Source organism: Siniperca chuatsi, linkage group LG16, assembly GCF_020085105.1.
Source record: "Siniperca chuatsi isolate FFG_IHB_CAS linkage group LG16, ASM2008510v1, whole genome shotgun sequence".
NCBI lineage: Eukaryota > Metazoa > Chordata > Actinopteri > Centrarchiformes > Sinipercidae > Siniperca > Siniperca chuatsi.
In genome coordinates, this window is record NC_058057.1 from 24,156,796 (window position 1) to 24,179,786 (window position 22,991).

The 22,991-nt window shown below is 39.1% G+C and overlaps 1 protein-coding gene across 2 annotated transcripts in view; it reads right to left on the reverse strand.

Moving 5' to 3' along the window:
• msra (methionine sulfoxide reductase A) overlaps positions 1 to 17,623 on the reverse strand; it is a 38,657-nt gene extending 21,034 nt beyond the window's left edge. The window contains exon 1 of one of the 2 annotated variants that reach the window (XM_044168992.1): positions 17,242 to 17,623. In XM_044168992.1, the coding sequence (XP_044024927.1) occupies positions 17,242 to 17,377 (136 nt within the window). In that variant the 5' untranslated portion in view covers positions 17,378 to 17,623. Of the gene's footprint in view, positions 1 to 13,839; positions 13,935 to 17,241 lie in introns of those variants that run through there. The other variant, XM_044168993.1, reaches the window with a different exon arrangement.
• Positions 17,624 to 22,991: the final 5,368 nt, after the last annotated feature.

The window sequence follows — 22,991 nt, forward strand, 5'->3', positions numbered from 1 at the left end:
GTAGATACACTAAAAACAAAACAGAATAATAAAGTTAAATAAAAAAACACATATAATAATAAAAAATAATATACATGATACATAAGAATAAAATAAAAAATATTAATAAATTAAATAAGACAATGGTAATAGTAACAATATGTCAATAGCATTGCTGAAATATGCTGCAGAGATTTTGTATGCATTTTAATATTTTCCATGTATCATTTTGTGCATTTTTTATGATAAATGTGGGAGCAACTATTTGGTTCTTGACCATATATTGTGTGTCTTATTGAAAATTGTTTTGCTTGATTGGTTGACCATAACATCAGTATGATGTCATCACATTTGTGCCTTTATATACAGCACCTTGGCCCTTTGTCATGTTTGCTTAAAAAGCATCAGCCTTAAAGAACTTGTACAGCTCCATGGGGCGCCCCGGTAGCTCACCCGGTAGCTCACCCGGGAGCTCACCCGGGAGCTCACCCGGGAGCTCACCCGGGAGCTCACCCGGGAGCTCACCCGGGAGCTCACCCGGGAGCTCCCGCGCCAAGGCTGAGTCCTTACCGCTGCAGCCTGGGTTCAAATCCAATCCTTTGCTGCATGTCATCCCCCCGCTCTCTCCCACATTTCCTGTCTCTCTTCAGCTGCTCCTATCAAAAAAGGCCCCAAAAAATTTATTTTTAAAAGCCCCCCAAACTTCTACATCTCCATGATTTCAAATGAAAATTTAAGATCCTGCATCTTAATACTGGCACAGATAGTCTTCCTCCTCCTCCTCCTACATTATCCTGTGTGTGTGTTAGTAATGGCTGCCTTCAGGGACCAGCAAAGGCATGTTCATTACTCACACACACACACACACACACTTAGACGCACACACATATGCTGAGAGATAAACAATTTAAATGTAAATGTCAGTGGGGAAAGACAATAAGTCCAGACAGAATACTAATGAGTCTAACAGCTGTGTGTGTGTGTGTGTGTGTGTGTGTGTGTGTGTGTGTGTGTGTGTGTGTGTGTGTGTGTGTGTGTGTGCGCATGGAGAGCATAATTAAGAATAAAACAAAAGCTGGAAGCAGAAGATGAAAATCAGCTGTCTGTCACATATTTCCTACTGTACCTCTAAACGCATATAAGCTCTGGAAAGTACACACCTTTCTTAGATAATAACTGTTGATATCACCATAGAATATACACACACACACACACACACCTGTACAGTTATTTCTGGAAAGATCAGAATCATAAGAGCCGATGAAATCACAATGTTTTGATCGATATTTACTATATGGTGGGGTTGCCAACTTCACCAGGAGGATGTTACACACCAAAGGTTGACCCAATCTTCTCTATTGCAAGAGACCAGGCTGTAACAGTCGCTACTGCAGCAAAAAGGACAGGATCTTCCATCCGCGAACACAACCAAAAGTGCCACAAGTACCACTACTGTGAATCAGAAATCCCTTCGGGAACCACTGTCAGGTCTTTGAGGTGGTGGGCGTGAATGTTTCCCCTGCACCTTTTGCCCATGCATTTTCTGCTTTTGCTTTCAAGCTCTCCCTGATGCAGTTTTGTCTTTCACTGGCCAGGGGAGCACCTAGTAAATAAAGTAAATATACTATAAAATAAAAATAGCCTAATAACCACATGAGGCTAAGACGAGGGAAAAATAAGCTCCCAAACACAAGAAAGAAAGAGAAAGAAAATGAATACCTTTTCAAAAACATTCATTAATATTCTACAGTTATCTTTTCCTTGACACACACACAGACACACACTCTGTATATACGGAGGCATTTTTCTGGAGAGTAATTATTCCATGCAGCACTCCTTTGAAATGCCTGTTCTCGTGGTCGCCTTTATCTCACTGGGAACGATAACAACGCTTCTTGCTGATTAACTGAATTCATATTCTTGTGTGAGGTCGAATGCAACAGTATGTGTGTGTGTGTGTGTGTGTGTGTGATAGAGACTCAAGACTACGCATTTGTTGTATTTGTACAGCATTGCTTAACCTTTCATTAGCAATCTAAGCAGACTGAAGTAACAAAAATTGAGGATGTGCATCTAAAAATAGACAAAATATCTAGTTTCTCACACTGCATAACTGACACTTCTGTTGTCATTTAAATAGGAGGAGAAAAGATTGCAGGTTGTTTTCGTTCCACGTCTTGTTTCCGTGAGCAGAATGATTTTTATTTCAACTATATAAAAGCCAGATTCTGACTGTTTGTACTGGCAACTAATTTTCTTGTATTTGGCAGTAAAGAGCAGTGAAAGAGGTTAGAAAGCACTTCAGGACACTTCACATCAAACAGCTAGCCACTTCATTTTAGGTACAAATTATGTGTGTGTGTGAGAGAGAAAGAGAGAGTAACCAGCCTGCCCCCCAGTCTCTTCTACAGCTCCCTAAATCCTGTCACAATAATAAGCCCGATCACAGAACAGGCCTTTATCCATGGCGACATCTGTAGCGCGCACACACACACACACACACACACACACTCTCCATTAGTGCTGCTCTATTTCAGCTCAGGCCTACATGTGTGTGGAGACAGGCAGAGCTGTTCCAGAATCAGCCAATCAGCACTTGATGCACTGTTTTATCTACACCACTTTTTAGCTAAAATAAACAGGTCAGCATTGAATTTATTGCTGTACCCCAATATACTGTATCATTACAAGGATTTCGATTATATGAATTTGCATCCTAAAGCTTTACATCAGTCTACAAATGGTGGATAAATTATTCTGTAAAGACAGAGGCGAGTTTCATTACATTTTGCCAAGATAAACCAGAAGACAAAGTATCTTTACGTCACCCTGCACTTAGAGCCAACTGTGAACAAAATGCTGAGTCAGGCTCCTCAGCTCCAGCTTTTTGTAGCTATTTGATGTTTTTTTTTTTTTTTTTACTTCTTTCTTAACTTGTTTTCTTTCCATTCTTCACCAGAAGCAAAATGAAAACCATTATGGCTGCAGCAAGAACAAACCCCAAGTTTACATGTGAAGATTTGTATATTTACACTGTAAGGGGAGAGAGAGGAGCGATGTCATTAAGGTCCCTGGCCAGACTCAAAACAGGGATGTTTCCATTATTATTATATTTCCTGTTTGTCAGAAAACGGTCAGAAAGACTCCCAGAGTGACTTACTCAAACGTAATCACTTATCCAAATGTTTTCCAATTTATTTTCCATCAGTCAATTAATTGATCATACAAGCAATAAACTGGAAATCCTTTATTAGCAAATCAGATAACTTCTATTGAATGACAACATGACAACTGAGCAAACTCCACTGATAAAATGCATTTGAAAACCCCAGAAAGGGGCTGGGATCTTGAGTTGATTATATATATATATATATATATATATATATATATATATATATATATATATATATATATATATATATATATATATATATATAGATAGATAGATAGATAGATAGATAGATAGATAGATAGATAGATAGATAGATAGATAGATAGATAGATAGATAGATAGATAGATAGATAGATGCCATATATCTGCGGCTCTAATAAATACTAACGTCAGCATGCTAACATTCACTGAACACAATTAGGTTGACATGACAATTAGGTTTTGCAGGTTTTTGGTCAAAGTACTGGACAAACTGAAAATTTGACCTGCTGATGGCGCCATATTAAAAGTCAAGGGATCAACAAAGTTATTACAATTCATCCTGAGGGGAACATGAAGGTGTGTACCAAATTTCATGGCAGTCCATCCAATGGTTGCCAAGATTTTTCAGTCTGGACCAAAGCGGTGGACCGACCGAACATTGCCATTGCTACTGTGGCTAAAAATAATCAAGAAACGATTTATTCACATTATGGTCCAGCCGTTACGTGTTACGCAGGCTTAGATAACCTGCTAAGTACAAAATGCATCTTCACAATCAATATAGCCTAACTGAATATCAGCACACTGATTTTCTGCCTCTGCGTCCCATTTCTCTGGAATAATAATAAACTTTATTTCTATAGCGCCTTTACAAACCAGAGTTCCAGAGGTGCTTCACAAAATACAATACCATACAGATAAAACAAAAGATTAAAAACAGCATTAAAGTGTGCAAATAGTTAAACATAGAACGAGAAAACAAAATATTATACAAATGCCAGTCTGAACAGGTAAGTTTTTAAAAAGCTTTTTTAAGTGAGGTACTGACTCAGCTGACCTGATGTTGAGGGGGAGTTTGTTCCACAGTGTTGGAGCTAAAACAGTAAAAGCCCGGTCCTTTTTGGTTTTGAGCCTGGGCCGTGAAACTTTTAACAGCATTTGATTTTCTGATCTGAGGGGTCTCGGAGCTGAGTAAGGGGTTAAAAGTTCAACGGAGCCAGACCATGTTGGGATTTAAAAGTAATCAGTAAAATCTTAAATTGAATTCTGTAACGGATGGGGAGCCAGTGTAACTCAGCCAGCACTGGGGTGATGTGTTCCCTACGTCGAGTGTTTGGGACGAGTCTTGCTGCTGCATTCTAAAAGACCAAGAGACCAGACCTGGGCCTCACAACGCTGCCCCAGCCCTGGAAGGGAGCTACAACCTGGCCTGAACGTCCAGGGCTCCCCCCTTCTCCTCCCCCCTGGAGCTCCAGACCTGACAGTGATAAATGAAACACTGCAGCTAATGTGATATTGGAGAGTCTACACACATACACACACAGAAAAGATTGCCTCAACTGCTCTGCAATTAAATCTACAAAGTAACCTCCCCCCACCATCTCCTCCTCCTGTGTCTCTCTCTCTTGATTGCCTGGTTTCTTCATCTTCCTCCTGCTCCCCCTTTCTTAGCATCCTCCCTCCTCCACCCATGTCTCTCTTTCCATTTACTTCTCCGTGCTACAGTGTTTCTCTCTCCCTCCATCACAGCCTCTCAATCAGCTACTCTGATTGCCATCATTGTTTTTATTACTGCCCATCATTACAACCATCAGCGTTATACTTATTGTTATGCTGCTGACAGCCTTCTGTGCTTGTCTCACAACACACGCGACGTCTCAAGGAAGCTGAGTACTTTCTTTAATTATTACATTTTCATGAATAAATTAAGTGTTTGTTAGAGAAACAAACTGCTTCACGGGCTTCAGACACAATAGCCAAGATTGTTGTTGTTGAGCAGATGCTTCCCCCTGTTTGTAAATGTGGTGGACTAAACTATAGCCTCAAAAGTCTAAACAATACCTAGCTGTTGTATTGGATGGCTTTACATTGTAGAGGGCAGAGTTTCCCCCGGGAAATTGTTTAGCAGAGCTTGTTGATTAAATAAATGATGAAGGTTGTCTGATTTTTTTCCCCTGACATTGCACTAGACTTCTTTAATATAACATTTTGAGCCGGATCCTGAAGCATCTTGTCTTGTGATAGTTTAGTTACTAGAAAACAGCCTAAACAATATATCCTCTCTCATTAATAATGTTGGCATTTGCTGTCACAAATAGCCCATCCAGGTAACGCTTTATTGTGCGGGTCCATAATTTCACAATAAATCATTTCCTGGAAGAACTCTGTAATTTGGCACTAATTAAAGGGAAAATATTAATGTCCTTATTAAAAGACACTAAAACACAATGAATATTTATGCAATATCAATTTATTATTGGAAACTTTATTGTCCATATATGTGTTAAATTATATTCTCACCTGTAGAAAAAAATGTCACATTTTTGTTGCGGTGGACTAAAACTCTGTACGTTACACTAGAAATTAATTGGAATTAATTGTGCACTAATTTAACATTGTCTACATTTTTCCTTTAATTAGTACTAAATTACATGGTTCTTCGCATGAAATTTGGACATTATTCAAATGAAACTGAGCCAATTAAAGCGTTACCACATTTCCTCTTTTCCCTTAAGATAACTGTTTGAATGTGAAATCGGCTGCTAGAAAACACAGCGTGAAACTCTGATGCAGGGTTTCTATTTTTCTGGTCACAGAGTGCACATGGAATAATAATAATATAAAATTATAGCCTGCACTACACCTTATAAATGTATTAGAAAGGTATGTTTTTTTGGTTTGTGTTCCTTTTCTTCATCTTCTCTAAACCTTTGAAACACTTGATTGACAGCCATGTGTGTAATTAGAGTGCTGGTTGGGGTTCATAAGTCACCGCAGGCTGTTTGTGTTTGTGTGTGTGTGTGTGTGTGTGTGTGTGTGTGTGTGTGTGTGTGTGCGCGTGTGTGCATGAGGGTTTCACTCCATCGATCACTCAGAGCCATTAGTAGCAAGAATGTGTTTGTGTGGTGTAGGATGGTGGGGTGCAGGAAATACTGCTTAATGCACTTTGCACTTTAAAGATGGTGGACTGATTAGACCCTTTCAGACATATAATCTGTAAAATTGCTGGGTACATCTATATATTAAAGTAATGACGTTTTGCATTCACACATACTGCACTGTGAGTCTCTGCAGTGGGAAATGTTGATGTTGACAGATTGAGTTATAATGCTGATTGAGTTATAATGCTATAATGCTATAATGCTCTTCATAAATGATATTTATATGTTGATAAGACTGCTCTTCATCATACTGTGTGCATTATTATCTCTTCCCCTTGTAAAACAAAAGCAAATGGTTCCTGCGTTTAATGCTAAAACTGTAGCTACACGGTGTGGAGTAAAAGTAGGCTTTAGCATTGCTAAAAAAAAATTAGCGATAAAAGGCCGCAGTGTTCATATGGAAGGAAGCGGGGCTAAAGATGTTTAAGTACAGCGAGTGTGAGAGAAAAGACAGATCTGAATCCGATCTAAAGCAAATATTTTTCACTCTCAGCTGCAGAGTTAATTCAATCAATCAGACTCAAACTCAGAGGGAGACACCAGACTTCCTGTCTTCTGCAAAATGGGTACAGATATTGACCAGTTAAATGTCAGTTACTTCAAAAAAAAAACAACACGATTCTCAAGGCAGTTTTGAATTAAAATAAAATTATCAAATAAATATCATTTTGTGTAGATTTTAACTGCAGCATGAGTCTTGATTAATCTATTTTTGGGCAGGAAAACTCAAACTCATAAAGTTGTTAAGGTTAACACGTTAGCAAAATGATAATGTGTCTATTTACACCCAGCAGAAACATTTACATTTATTTGGAGTTGTTTGTCTGCCCACCTGGTGAATTTGAGTCCAATATTGACTCTTCTTTTAGCTCTGTCTGGCTCTTTAGCTGCTAAATGTTTCGACTTTCTTCCCCAGCTGGTCACTAACTGTGTCTATCTGCCGTTTGATGCTGAGCAGGTAGCGTACAGTCGGTTTATCAAAGCTTTTTCTATGAAAACTGCTGCCTGTTGCTGCTGGAAACAATGAGAACGCTCAGACTGAACCATACAGTAAATGTGAAACTAAAACAATGAGCTAAAAAGTTTTAATCCCGTCCGGAGCAAGTATGTGGGCAAATATTCACCCCTACCCCGGTAATAATTACGGATGCAGTTACCTACTTTACTTGAGTATTTTCATTCTGTGCTACGCCATTATATTTCAAAGGGAAATATTGTACTTTTTACTCCGACTACATGTATTTGACACTCATAGTTACCCTATTATTATTTTTACATAAAAAACATCTGATATGCTTATATGATATGATGCAGTACTGTACTACAAGTCTAGCCAGTAGTATACAAAGTATCTTAAGTTGGCTCCACATTGACAAACTACAACATTAAAATGCTCTTACATGTCTTCATTAGTGACAAAAAACAGAATATAACATTCTGCATAATGAGTACTTACTTTAGATACTTTAAGTACATTTTGATTACAATACTTCTGTACCTTTACTTAAGTAACATTTTGAATTCAGGACTTTTACTTAGAATATTTAAGTACTTAAGTGAGGACTTCTTCGACCACTGCAGTCTGCTGTGTGGCTTCAGGTTCAACACCATTGATTTCCTCATCTGCCTCCCTGTCCATGACCACCAAACTCTCTTCTGATTGGTCCACACATCTGATGCATCACTCAAATACCCCTTTTTCCACCAATGTTTATCTTGTGTTTTTAGTGATCGAATCAGATAAAACATTCACGCTGAATATCTAAGTGACAACACAGTTCGGTCTCTTCCTTGCTTCTCTTTCCCTCCATCTTTTCATCTCTACCTCTCTTCCTCTTTCTACGTTGATCTTTGAGGTCTACCTCATCTGTTATGTCTCTCACATTCTCCCCTAAACGCCCGCCTATACCCGTCAAGGTTATCGGGCCACTGTGCAAACAAAAAAAGAGCTCTGCTGATGGGGATCACAAACAAACACACATTCATTCGCTGGAATCCCTCTGTGTTGTCGTGGTAACAGCCGTGACAAAGGTAGATGGATTGAGTGCCAGCCTGAAGCTGATAACGCTGCACAGTCGCTTAACAGGTACGAGAGATGTGATGGATAGACTGATACAGGTTTACAACACCAGCTTCACCTGGATTCACTTGATCTGTGTACCTGATAAACTACACGGCCACAAGTATGTGGACACCAGAACATTACACCCAAATGAGTGGTGGAGGAAGTATTCAGATCCTTTACTACTAGTAAAATACTAATACCACCACACTGAAAAAATACTCTGTTCTGCATTGAAAATGTTAGTCAGGAAAATGTACTTAAAGTATTAAAAGTAAAAGATGAAAAATGTCCCTTGTAACTGTTATGTTATTATATATTGTATCATTAGATTAATATTACTCATGCATTAATGTAAAAGCAGGGTTTTACTGTTGTAGTTGGTTGAGGTGGAGCTCATTTTTAACTATTTTGTATCGGACTGCAACTAATTGTTATTTTCATTATGGATTAATCTGCTGATTATTTTCTTGACTGATTGAAAAATGGTGAGAAATGCCGTCACAATGACCCAGAGCCCAAAGTGACAGCTTCACAATGCTCGTTTTGTCCAACCTCAAAATTATTAAAAATAAATTAAAATTATTAAAATAATAAAAGGAAAAGCAGCAAAATGGTTGCCAATTAAACAGTCGACAAATTGATTAATCGACAAACTGTTTCAGCTGCACTTGTATAAACTGTTGGGTAGTTTAATTTATAACAAAACATCATATTACATCATATAAGTACCTCAAAAAGTTTTACTTAAGCACAGTACTTGCGTAAATGTACTTAGTTACATTCCACCTGTGTTGAACATGTAATTCCAAAACCATGGGCATTAACGTGCTCCTCCACTCTGCTGGTTTCAGTCTTTCCACCAGATGTTGAACCTGGCTGCAGGGATTTTCTCCAGTTCAGCAACAAGAGCATCAGTGAGGTCCAACACTGATGTTGGGCGATCAGGTCTGGCTCCCAGTCGGCGTTCCGGTTCATCCCAAAGGGGTTGAGGTCCGGACTGTGCAGGCCAGTTAAGGTCCTCCACACCAAACTGGGAAAATCATTTCTTTATGGAGCTGCTCTGTGCACAGGGGCATTGTCATGTTGAAAAAAGGAAAGGGACAAACACAAACTGTTGCCACAAAGTTGGAAGCAAGCTATTGTCTAATATCATTGTATGCTGTAGCTTTAATAAGAAAAAAAGGGGACAAACACGCCTCTAATGTTTCAACTCCAATGTTTGCTAGAGAAAAGAACATGCAACGATATACCATATATGAGTCAAAAAAGACCTTTTATCCAAAACGGGATACGAGCTAATAATCTAGTCATTGTGATTACTGTTGCACACTTCTGACATGACTGATGAATCAGTTCATTAAAGACCAACTTAATACCGTGATTTAGCTTGGATACACCCCCTTCACAAATTCAAAAGATGCTTTCAAACTCAGTGCCATCAGGTGATTTCATCAGGGGGGTTGCCCGGTAATTTGAGAGTGTAGCGGACCAGGCAATGTCATCGATTTTTTGCAGATCTTTTTCTTGGTCTAGTGAACAAACCTACTGGATTTTCTCAGGAAAAAAAGCCAAATAACTTCTGTTGCAATGAACACTACAGACTGGGACCAAAATCAATTTATAGTGTCATAAAGTGACTATATGCAAGTTACGGTCTCAAAAAAGTTTTTCTAAAAGATCAACATTGTTACACTGGTCATCTATGCCACGCCCTTAAACGTGTTTAATGCAATATTTTGATGAGTTACCTCAAAAGTATGCAATAATATGGAAATATGGACACCTACAATTCCTTGACAACAGGACAAACTCCGTCTGCTCATGATAATCATGTGATATATTCGAAAGCCCCAGAACAGCTGCTAAATGGACCTTGAGGTGAGATTGTTTTGTCGATGCTACTGTACAGATTAATGTGATTTGTTACACCTGTACGGTGCTGGTTGCATGTTACCCAACCAGTCTGGACTGGGATTGGCTGTGTTTTAGGCATAAGTAAGTTTTATGAGTTTTTAAATCACCCCTAAGTGCTGCAACTGTTATTATTTCCATTTTTATATATCTAGTAGTTAATTTTTCACTCAACTGATTAATCCTTTTAGTTTTTAATGGCACAAACACTGACAAATGTCTATGCCCCTGTTAACAGAGACCAAAGCTCTCTTTAACTGCCTATTTTGTCTGAGCAGTTAAAACCTACAGGTGTTCAATTTACAACATGCATCAAAGAAAAAGCACAAAAATGGCCACATTTAAGAAGCTGTAACAAGCAAATGTTTGGTGTTTTTTTACTAAATAAATTACTCTAAGGATTGGTAAATTATCAAATTTAATTGATCAATTGTCTTTCATTTCACCACTAGTCAATTTATTGTTCATCGTAGTCCACTTCTACTTTTTCTCTGCTTCTGAGGTGCAAACTGAGAAATGTGTACATCCACTTGAAAACATTAATACAGTTAATTTATCTTTCCCAGCTGAAGCTCAGTGAACTAATTGTTACTTGAACTGCAGCTGGAGCTGCTCATATGGAGAGAATCAAAACAGCTGGCCAAAGGGTTTTTGGCTTCAACTGAGCTGCTGCTTTCAGCTCACAGCGCGTGGTGCCAAGAAACAGCTTTTAGTTTTTTAAATAAACTTGATATCTTGAAATCACGGTCTTATTAGCATAATATCACTCCTGATATTTATGTCAACCGCAAAGAATCTATGAAAATATTCCCTGTAAAAATGGCACGATCCAAAACAGCAAGCTGCAATAATGATGATTTACACCTGCTAATTAAAAGGGCAGCTGCTGGATGTCTGAACGCATCTCCATTAAGCTGTGCTGAAGATGACATTAACTTCTTCATTAGGCTTTTGTTTTCACTTTTCCCCATCTGCGAGTGTGGGTTTGGAGGGGGGAGGGGTTTACAGGGCGGAGTGAAATGTTAGGGAAAAGTCAACTAGGAGTGGTAATTCCCAGGTAACAAGTATTCAGCTGTTGACCTCTGACCCCAAACACAAATCCCACTGTAACTAATAAGTTTTGTACAACAAAATCTAATAATCTTAAGCCCGGGCCTATCTGAGTAGCGCATGAGCGTGGTTCTCAGCAAAAACAGACAGTGAAAATTATCTGTTGATACTCATATTGACATCATAACCCTGGAAACCTGCAGAACAGAAACCCAACCCCCCCCCCCCGGCTTTTAAAATGGAGCCAGGCCAAGTGAAGAGAGATTGCTGTATATTTATTTTTATTATTATTTATTTATTTTTTTACAATTGAGCACGTTTCTTAACCTTTTTCTGTCTGAACTGAATATAAATGAAATGTATAATGAAATGAAACATTATCTTATTGATGGCCATTATCAAAGGCAAACTCAGTGTAGAACGATAGGGCTGGCAGTAGCAACGCTGTCTGTGTGGACACCACACTCGTGCGAGCCGCAGCAGATCAGCGAGGTAGCCGTCACACACAGGTAGAGGTAGGCGGTAGAGGGACAAGAGGCCAATCAGAACTCGTGTTACTTCTGTGAGTTTGACACTGGCTGAATGTCTTAAAATCAAAGTGAAGTGTGTTTAAAGTTTGACCAAACTGTAGAGCACGAGCCAAATTAATTAAGAGGTGGAAAGTAGATTTTAAACAGGTATAATTAAACACTGAAATAGTGGTACATTCCAGGCTCTACGAGATCAGACTTGATACCACTTTCGAAGCCAATGAACCTGGTTTAGCAACAAAAACATAGTAATTACTACATTATTCTGCAGTTATTACATTATGAATGGCAACTAAGGCTTGTAAATGGACATCTACTCTTTATTTGCATTAATTCAGAAGCAACCTACTTTGTATTTAAACTCTATTTTGTGTTTCATTACTGAATCTTATATAAGGAACAGCACCAACGGGAGCCCCAGTAGCTCACCAGGTAAAGCGTGTACCACATATCAAGGCTGAGTCCTTACCGCAGCGGCCCAGGTTTGAATCCGGCCCCGGGCCCTTTGCTGCATGTCATCCTCTCTCTCTCTCTCCCCGTCCTTCTCGTCTCTCTTACTGTCACTAACCGGAAACTATTTTTGATAAATCTTTTATTACTGTTTGTGACATTTCTTTAAAGTAAAAATGCAACATTTGCAGGTTCCAGCTTCTCAAATGATTTGATGCTTTTTCTTTGTCATATATGACAGCAAACAGAACATGTATGGGTTTTGGACTGTTGGTCGGCTGAAAGGAGGCAAGAACTTTGAAGAAAGCCCCTTCTACTCTGGGAGCCTGTGATGGACATTTTTCACTATTTCCTATTTCCATTTTTTGAACAAAATGATTTATCAAATGAGAAAATAATCTGCAGATCCATAATGTTTTCATTACTCTCATAATCGTTAATTGCAGCCCTAGTTGAAAGCATTTTTTTTTAAATTAATTTTCCAAAAAGAAAACTACTTGTGAGTCCAATAACCAGACTGTTGACAAAGTTACAATACTGAAGCATTTTCAAGTAGCAAACTATTCAAAAAATGTTGTCAGTTTCAAGGTCATAGGATATAAAATATGGATTAATACTTTGATTCCATTATTTTTTATCCTATGATCTCTCTACGGTATATGATCGACAATCAAAAGCTCCCGAACAGCTACTAAACAGCTACTTATGGTGAGATTATATTGTCAAGTGCTGTTTCCAAGATCAAGAATGAACTTTCAATCTCGTTTTCACCAACATGGAACTCTTTAAAGAGTAACTTAACACCCCCTGAAAATCTTGTTTTTGCTAACCTTCAGTTGTTTAACGTTTCACCTTGCTGCAGGGATGTACAGGTGTACCTCAAGACCCCGTGACATCACTGTTGGGTGTGGTTACAGGTGCAACAGAACTCATTTCTGACCACACCCAAACCACACCCATCAGTGATGCTAGGTGTGTCGGTCTGGGGTGAAATTGAATCTTTCAACCAAAGAGGGCAGCAAAACACTGCTTTTCAGCCTGATGTTAAGGTACTCTTTAAAGTGGAAATCTGAACATCTACAATTCAATTACAACTGGGCAAACTCCATCTGCTGATAAAGATCATGTGATACAATTATCACACCTAATCAGAACATCTACTAAATGGACCTTGTGGTGAGATTGTATCTCACTATTGTTTTTCCAAGGTCAAAAATTAACTTTCAGTCCCACCTTCGCACAGTTCTGAATCTAAAATCCAAAGGCTCCAATTCAATATTAACCATGTCAACTGTGTAAAGACATTCAAGAGGTAAAACAATATGGAAACTCGTGCTTTGGTCTTTAGTTAAGGCTTCTGGCCCGGCTTGGCCTGCTTCATATCATCCGGGTTAGTTTCCAGAAAAAACAAGTCATCACATGAACAAAATATTTACCAGACGTCGCTCTGCATTTTAAGTCGTAAACCATTTTCCCCAAAATCAATTGGATTATTGTTAAAGACGTTTCGAAGCTCCCAACAAGCATTCATACACAAACCTCTTGCTTGGCGTGGAGTTGGCCTTCCTCTGGCTACTAGTAGACTCTTTGAAGTCCATCCTTGTCCGGTTCAGAGATGTTGTTTGGCTCTTCAAAAAAATAAAATACTAATTCAACATTACAAAATTACAGGTCGACTTATCGGATATTGTGGCCGAGTTACACTTTGTCTCCGAAACCTGGTCGGGTCCAATGGCTCCAATGCGGAATATTGTTCAAAAAGAGAAAATCGTTTGTTTTGTTTTTTTGGTTTCCATAGCCCTTTCAGAAACGGAGTTTTCAGTCGTTTGAAAGTACTTTTTCCTCTCTCGTCTTTTCGAGGCAGAGCTTGTCCCCATCCACCACCACCACCACCACGCCTGGACATTTCTTGATTTCCTCTGGCGCTGCAGCCCTGAGCCAGACAGACAAAGGAGGGGAAGCCCTGCCAAGTCTCTCCACTGCAGGCATGGCTTTTCCTTTCCTCTCTGCTCCCTCGCTCTTTCTTCGTCTCTCTCGATTGTGGCAGCGTTCCCGAGAAGCTTTGGCGATGCTCCAGTATGTCTGCCACTCTTGTCTGAACCCTTCCATCCATCCCAATCGTCATTTCGCGGTGGACCCCCGCCCTCCTAACCCCTCCACTCCCACATCCTCCTTCCCCCCCCGTCCAACCCCCTCCAGTCCACCCCACGAAAAAAAAAAATTAACACTTTGTAAATCAATCCAAACTAATTTAAAATCCCTCAAACACAATCATTCGACTCTGTACGCTTCCCATCTTACCATTTCTCTCTGTCTCTTTAACACTGAACCCAAATACCACAGAGTCAATAAATCTTCTCCACACAACCTTTACACTTACTACTTGTAACTGTCATGTTTCTCTTTTTAATGTTAAAGGGTAGTGAGTGAGTGAGTGTGTGTGTGTGTGTGTGTGTGCATCTTGTGTCTTTTGTTCAGTGCCAGTGCAGATCTATTCATCATGTGCCAAGACTCAGCGCCCTCACTTGTAGTGAAGAGGGGGCAGATTGGTGCCAACTGCCCTGACTGCCAACTTAGTGCTGCTGTCGGTCTGTTTATACACACAAAAAAACTCCCTACCTCACAAAACACACACACACATACACACACACTTTTGTTCAAGCCATTTACATGTTAGAGTGACAATTATCCTTTAGAATAAATAAATAAATCAACAGATGTATGGATTATTAAAAGCCACTACTGATATTTATGAATTGAAGCTGCTAATATCTGATATTTACTGCCAGTATCCTTATACAGTGTCTTACAAGCAATAATTAATATTATCTTTACAGACTTTCAATGAAAATGTGTCGTGGTGATATGATCATGTCGATTTGTCTTATTATTTTACAATATTCTGAGCAAATTGTTAATTAAAAACTAATAAAAAAGTTATTGAAAATGTGTGTTTTACATGTGTAAAGGGTTTAAAGTGAATGCAGAACAGCACAACACAGTTATGCATTTCATTATTGGTCTGAATATTGAATTTGATTGTTTAATGTGATTACGCAAACATTTTCCATATTACGATTTAATGCCAAATTCATGCCATAATTGGTTGATGGTAGAGATGGGAAACATATCCATATTTGCGAGCGTTCACATCGTACTACTCAAGACAGCTGTTTCATTGCAGAGTTGGTCATGTGAGGGTTTAAACTACTGTGCACTGACAACATACACTATGACCATTTAATTTGGGTTTAATTACACTCAACAGCAGATTTTGGCTGACATCAGGCATCAGTATTTTCGCTGTTATTAAGCGCCAAGTCGGATTTATCGTCGTAATTAAGACTTGAATGTTGACTTGAACGCTGTTTACATGTCAGAAACTTGTAATTAGAATACATCCAGTATGATACTGACAATGATCAATATTAGGAAAATATTTTGATTAACATTGTGACACTGATTATAACTGCACCACTACAAATGTTTAGACCATTTATACTGCAGGAAACTAAAACTCTGATGAAACATATGCAATAAAAGTAATAAAACATTAATGTATGCTTGTTGACATCTGACCAAAGTATCTTATAGTTATTTAACATTAGGGTTTCACAATGTAATACCTATATGTTTGTGATGCCTCAAAAACAGGTAATATGCACTGACAGATGAAATGGATACAAGGAGTGCACTGCACAAAAATATCACAACCACGTCAGTTTATCTCTTACAAAGATTTTAGGTACAAGAGCAGTTAAATGGACGCTGACATGAGATTATTTTGTGAACTGCGAGATCAAAAGCTCCAGAAGAGCTACTGATTTGACCCTGTGGTGAGATTGTTCAGTGAACTGCTGTTTCCGAGGTCAATTATGAACTTTCAATCTCGATAATATATGTAACTGTTGCATGTGAACAGTAATACCTAATAAAACTGTAGTTCTAGTTAGGGATGCACAGATTCGATATGCTGTATCAGTATTAGCACCGATATTGACCTTATTAAGGGGATCAGGTATCGGCCAGGATGTGACCAATCCACATTAAATACAGTTTCTTTGTTAATGTGATTATAACATTCAGTTACTTTCAATCAGTCATGGTGTAGTGCTACAGCACATTACCTTCTTAAAAATGGTTCCAATGTGTTCCAGGAAGTGACGTATACAGACTTGTAATTTGGGGAGAAGAGGGTGCTGGTATTGAGTCAGCAGATACCCCGAGTTGAGGTAGAAATTGGATCAGTGCATCCCTAGTTCTAGTAATAGCTGCAGGCTACTATAGTAGTGCATTTGGTTAGTTAGATGCTGTAGTGTAGTTATCTACCCCTCACTGTTATTTATACGTCACTCTGCACTTTACTGCTTTTTGCACTTTGGTTAGATTCTAAACTGCTTTTCGTTGTCTCTGTGCTTGTACTCTGTGCACTGACAATAAAGTTGAATCTAATTATCTAATCTAGTAGAGTTAAAGAACAATTCTACAGTAGAAACAGAATAAAGTTGTATTTTTATAAATATGCGCCACCATAGCTCATGTATTTTTGTCTTTCTGGTTCCAAATTCTTATATATTTACATACATGTGGCGTTTTTTTACAATGTTATATTAAATTGTATGTCAAGATTCATACGGTGCTCAAGAGGCAAACTGCGCATGCCCAGTAACAGCACATCCGTGTTGATAGTAACAGCAAGTGCTAACGGCTAAATTTACAGTTACTTAACTTGTTTACGTCTTTATAACTTAATCTGTTCCTCTCGTGTGAGGAAGGTAATACCGCAGACGTTAGCCAAAGATAAGCAGAATACAAAAGAAACCAGCGAACTGTTCATATTCGTTCGCTTTCTGACGTGGTTGCATCATAAAGTTATATCATTCAGCTAGGGAAGCTAACGTTAGCATGCTAAAGCCAGCCAGGTCCCAGGTTCAGTCTTACCGGAGACTTTGATGCTGTCAGTCCGGCCGGGCAGTGCTGTCTCTGGAGTCGGCATCTGGGCTTTAGAGGCCATGTCTCCCATTCTACTGTTAACAAAATGACGCCAAACCAGACGGAGCCTGGAGGAGCTGACCATTGAATCTACAGCAACAGCGACACACTCACTTCTGCACACTGAGGGTTAGCTCAGTTAGCTAAACTACATAACAGGGAGCTTACCTAACTTTAAAACCAACGCCAGGCTTGTGTAATGTCAAGGTGCCCACGTGTTATTCAACTCTAACCATATACAAAACGGCATGCACAAATACGTATATAGCTACTATCAGAATTTCTGCACAAATGATGAAGCAGCAATTATATGGAGAAATTCTTAACTTCTTACTGTTGTTTATGTTGTTATTTATCAATTTAACTGACATCACCTGTGTGCCGAATTTACTAGACGACCTCGTTATTTCTTCCATTTGTTGATATAAGCACTATGAAGATGTTCACCGTCACCAATAAGTATATTAACACTAATTTGTTAAAATTATGAATGGAGTTTGGTGGTGTTGCAAACCAGTCCAGCAGTTGTGTTGCAAAATAACACAATAGACATTTTTCAACTGTATTGCAGAAAACACAGACGTGTGAGCTTCATTTCTGTTAAGGTGTGGCTGTTGTTACATTGCTGCTACCTGTGGCTGTTTTTAATGGGACTGCCCTTTAAACTGAGACAGGTGTTTTTGCTTATAGCACCGCTCTCTGCGCCTTTCCCCCACTCTGAGCTGTTCTGTATCTGTATCATTTACAGATTTAGCAAGAGCTTTAGAATGAGTTCATACAGAGTCGCAATTAAATTACAACACTCATAGTGTTATGTTAGGTTCAAGTGCTGGTGAGAAAGTCTGGTATCTGGGTCTTCCAAGCCAGCTGCCAAACATGCATCCAAATTCTTTTTATTTCCTTGAAAAAGACTCAGAACGACAAGTTAGGACTGAAGGATCTGCAGTTCTGCAACTTGAGTAAATGTTTATTTTTTATGTTTTCACCCTTGTGAATTTGTGACACAAAGTATGAAAGTCATGTTAATAGCAGAACCACAACCAAAGCGACACAATTGCCTTTGGTAACGTGGAATATTGGTTAATTTATTAAATTTTAAACATGGAAAGCTATCCCCGAAGTTTCAGAGATAGTTAGTTTGACCTATAATCTATCATAATAATTGAATTATCAGTTTGAGACGCTATGCTCTGACCTACGTAAACTAACCTGTGATTTTGTCAACATGTTTGAGGCAATCAACACCAAGTTCCTCCTGTTTCCTTCTCGCTTTTTGTTGTGATATTTCCGTTAGCAACCACACATCCTTCTAGATATTAACCCACGATTATCAAACAAAACTCACGTCATTGGGGAATTCAGGAAACTGTTACATTTCTATTATCTTAATGTGCTAATTAACAGTGCTTAAATGGTCAATGTAGATGTAAATGTAGCAGAAAGGGAATTTATATGCTATTTAGTCATATAGATATTAAAACCAAAACATCACATTATATTAAATAAGATTAAACCAAATCATCTTATGGTAAAATAAGAATTGTAGCAGTAAAATATAAATACAGTGGGATAAAAATAAACAATGTAAATAAGAACATAATAAATAACAGTACTCAAATATAATGCAACTGACCTTTACATCAATAGTATTATGAGATTGAACAATATGAATATACATGTATAACAGCAGAATATACACATATAAATTAACTATATGTCAGAAGTCAAATTTTTTAGTTTTGACAATAAATGAAAACAACATATATGTATATATGTTTTATGTGTAATGTGTATTTGACACTCATGACACTCATCCATTTTCATTGTTCAGACTAACTAGTAAAGCTTGTACGTGGTTGGTTTAAGAAAATGAGTCTCCATAAGATGGAAGCCACTGATTATTTCATGGTTTGTGGCTGTAATGGTGCAGTCAAATGAGTGCAAAACAGGCCCCCATCAGTCTACTGGTTCCCAGTACGCTGGGCGGGGGTAAGGGGGGAATAGAGGGGGGACAGATGACGAGCCATATGGAAGAACCCAGGAGGAACGCTGCTCATGTTGGAAAAATATTCATTTCAGTGTCTGATTGTCCCTGTATGAAGGTGAGAATCATCAATAATTCAGGAGGCTTGTGCACAATTTCACATTCCACCAAAGAGGAAGGGAGTTGTAGGGAAGATGGGAGTTTAAAGTCTGTTACCTCAGAAATGTTTTAGGGAAGACCAATTGTTTCTTTTTGTCGCAGCTAGTGAAATTTATCCAGTGAAGATGTTAAATGCAAACAACCAACCGCAGACACGAGCTCAATTATGCTTTTAGACAGCATTTGTTTAATTTAAAACTAGTTATGGTTTGTTTTTCACTTCTGTAAATAGCCTCATATACCTCACATCGGCTGGATGTTATGAACACATCATTGTGGTGTGGTAAAACTGGGTTTTGGTGGTTTTGATCTCCACTCCATCCAACCCTCAGCAACAAAATGGAGTAAAGTCTGAAATGCTGACTGATTAAATATGGGTTTACTTTTATAGAAAAGCAGAGGAGAGAGACAAAGGGAAAATCGTGGGTTAATGTGGCAAAATGCTCTGAAAGATAGGCCTAAATGGATCTGTTTTTAACGGTTTACACATTTTATACCTTTATTAAACAGACATAAATAAACCTAAAAGCACTTGAGTGGATTCATTTAAATGGCATTTGTTTTCATAATGTGTTTCAAATGGATTTTACAAGACTTCTCTGTTATTTCATACTCTTGTGTGTTTGACAGCATGTTAGCCTAGCTTAGCAGACTGAAAACAGGGGGAAGTTAGCCTCCACCAAAAGAGAAAAATAGCTGTAATGCTAAGTCTATTGGCTCCTTAAACTGCAATGTCTTGATTTCTATTTGTTAAATAAAACAACATGTAAATAAGATGGCTTTTAGTTGTTTTAGGAAGCTAATATTAGGCTAGCCATATTCTTCTGCTGCCTGAGTTTGTGCTGAGCTAGCTTAGCCTAGCTTAGCAGACTGAAAACAGGGAGAAGTTAGCCTCCAAAAGAGAAAATAAATGCTAAGGCTAATAGCTCCTTAAACCACAATGTCTTTCTATTCGATTTCTATTTGTTAAATACACAATAGCCTACAATATGTAGCTAAAACAGCCTCTAGTTGTTGTAAAGCACCTTCGATAAAGCTAAGGTTAAGCTAGCCATGTTCTTCTGCTTCCGGTGTTTGTGCTGAGCTAGCTTAGCGTAGCTTAGCCTCTCTGCTGAATTGAAATCAATCTTCTCATAGACCTCCAAGTAGCCTAAGAACACAAATAAGCAGAGTCCAATAAACACATAGGTCTGTGTATAGACTATATGGCCAAAAGTATGTGGACACTGCTATCCACCTTTTTGTAGGCTACTTTTGGTAAGGGTCTGTAGTTTTATCTTTGCTCCTTAGTTACTATTAAGAGAAATCTTAATTACAGTACTGTTTCCAACTTTGTGGCAGTAGTTTGCCCCCGTGCACAAAGCCAGGTCCATAAGGAAATGGTTTCCCCAGTTTGGTGTGGAGGACCTTAACTGGCCTGCACAGAGCCCTGACCTCAACCGCATCCAACACCTTTGGGGTGAACCGGAAAGCCGACTGTGAGCCAGGGCCAATCACCCAACATCGGAGACACTGATGCTCATGTGGCTGAATGAGAAAAACCCCTGCAGCCAGGTTCAACATCTGGTGTAAAGCCTGAAACCAGAAGAGCGGAGGCTGTTAAAGCAGGGATATAGTACACACTTTTGCTCATGTAGCATGTTTTTATTTAGATTTTTTATTTTTTTTTAGGTTTATTTGTTGCTCTGTAGAATATGTTGTCTCTTGAAACCATTTCGATTAAGACACGTGTTTAATTCAGAGTCAGATGGACTGGGGCCTGTTTCACTTGGTTTGTTTGGTGAGGCAGATGCTCTCACTCTTTCTTTCCTCCCTCCATCCTCAGAAGAGGATGAAAAGCAGAGGGAGGACGGAGCTGGAAGCTGGAGCTGAGGATGTAAAAACCTGGCTTTATCTGACTCCCTCTCTTTCAGAGGACCACCCCCTCCCCTTCTCCTCTCTCCTCTCTCCCTCTGACTGCGCCCAACTTCTCTCCCTCCATCCTTCCATTCAGCTACTGTATCCACCTCCTGACAGCACCCAGCACACACAAAACCTGATTTTTGAGGGTTTAGGATGTTGCTTGGCTCCAGTGCTCTTCTGGGTTTGGACTATTTGTGGTTGAAGAGTTCCTCTTGAGAAAAACAAACAAAAAAAACAATCGTTTTTTGTTTTTGTTTTTTTAAATTCAGCTGCAGAAGAAGGACGGTCCGACCTCCGCATCCCCCGCAGCATCCCTCCGCTTCCTCCGCATCCTCAGCATCCCTGCATGGACCTCCAGAGGAGAGCATCGCGGACCGGGAGGCGCACGCAGATCAAGCCGGTTTAAAGCGTTCTATCAGCGGACAAACAGAACCTCCTGCTTCGGTGTGTCTTGTGGAGGTCTGGGCTGCTTTCCTTGGCTGCATCAAACCTCAGTAAATGTCCGTTGACGGTATAAAAAAAAAAAAAAAAAAAAAAAAAAAAAAAAAAAAAAGCTGCGCCATTTATCCTGCACCCTGCCGCTGAAAGGTATTGTTGTTCGGATTTTTCCACACATATGTAGGCTACAAACGTTAATTCATTTTTATCCAATAATTGTTTTAGGCCTTGTGCTTTTTAAACCTCCATCATCTCTTTTACCCTTTCATCTGCGCTGAATCTGCAGTCGCAGTGTGCTGTCGTGCTCTGCGGAACTTCTTATTTCTGTCTCTTTCTGAAATATGAGCACCCAGGATACACACCCAAATCCCATCACAAATACCACATAAAATGCATCTGTAATATTTTACTCTAGTGGTCCATGGTGTGTGATGGTAGTCATGGTGTTCTAATTATATAAAACACTAATTATTTATTATATTGTTTACTGTGATGTTGTTGTGGGACCACAGAACTATTCATTGTGTTATGATCTGAGTCATTTAAGATATTCTGTGTGGGTGTATGTGCTCGACTATGGTAGAAATTTTTAATATAGGCTCTAACACACACGCCCGACCCCCACAAAGGCAGCCATCCCCATCCCCATCCCCTCCCCTCCCCTCTGCATTTTAGCCTACATGAGCTATCTGGGTCATTAGCATTTCAGCGGTTAATGAGGCTGCAGATGGGTCCATCTCCTCTCCTCTGCCGGAGAGCCGTTGAGCAGCACAGATGCTGCTGCTCCATCTGCAGCAACCAAATTAAAGATAAAAGGGGGGGAAAAAATGTTACATGACATGATGTTTTTGGAGCTGACAGGATTGTGTACTCATGTGGGATGAGGTGTAAAGTCGCAGCAGCAGCATCTTCCTCCCCTGCAGCTGTGTCATTAATGCAGTGGTGTATAAGAACGTGCATTATGGCTGCTGCTGCTGGATAATGGAGGATAATGCTTTAATGGTCCGCAGTGCTGCTTAAAGGACCATACCAGTGTCTTAAAAACTGCATATCCTTACATCCCTTTTAACCATTTTCCTCTTCATGCTGCAGAATTTCAGAATTTTTTTTCCAATCTTGCAGGAAGCCGTTATTGGTTTCATTCCACCATGGTATGAAAATCAGTTTGCAGAGACTTTACACTTGCTTCAGTCAGGAAATCCATCTCAGTGAACTG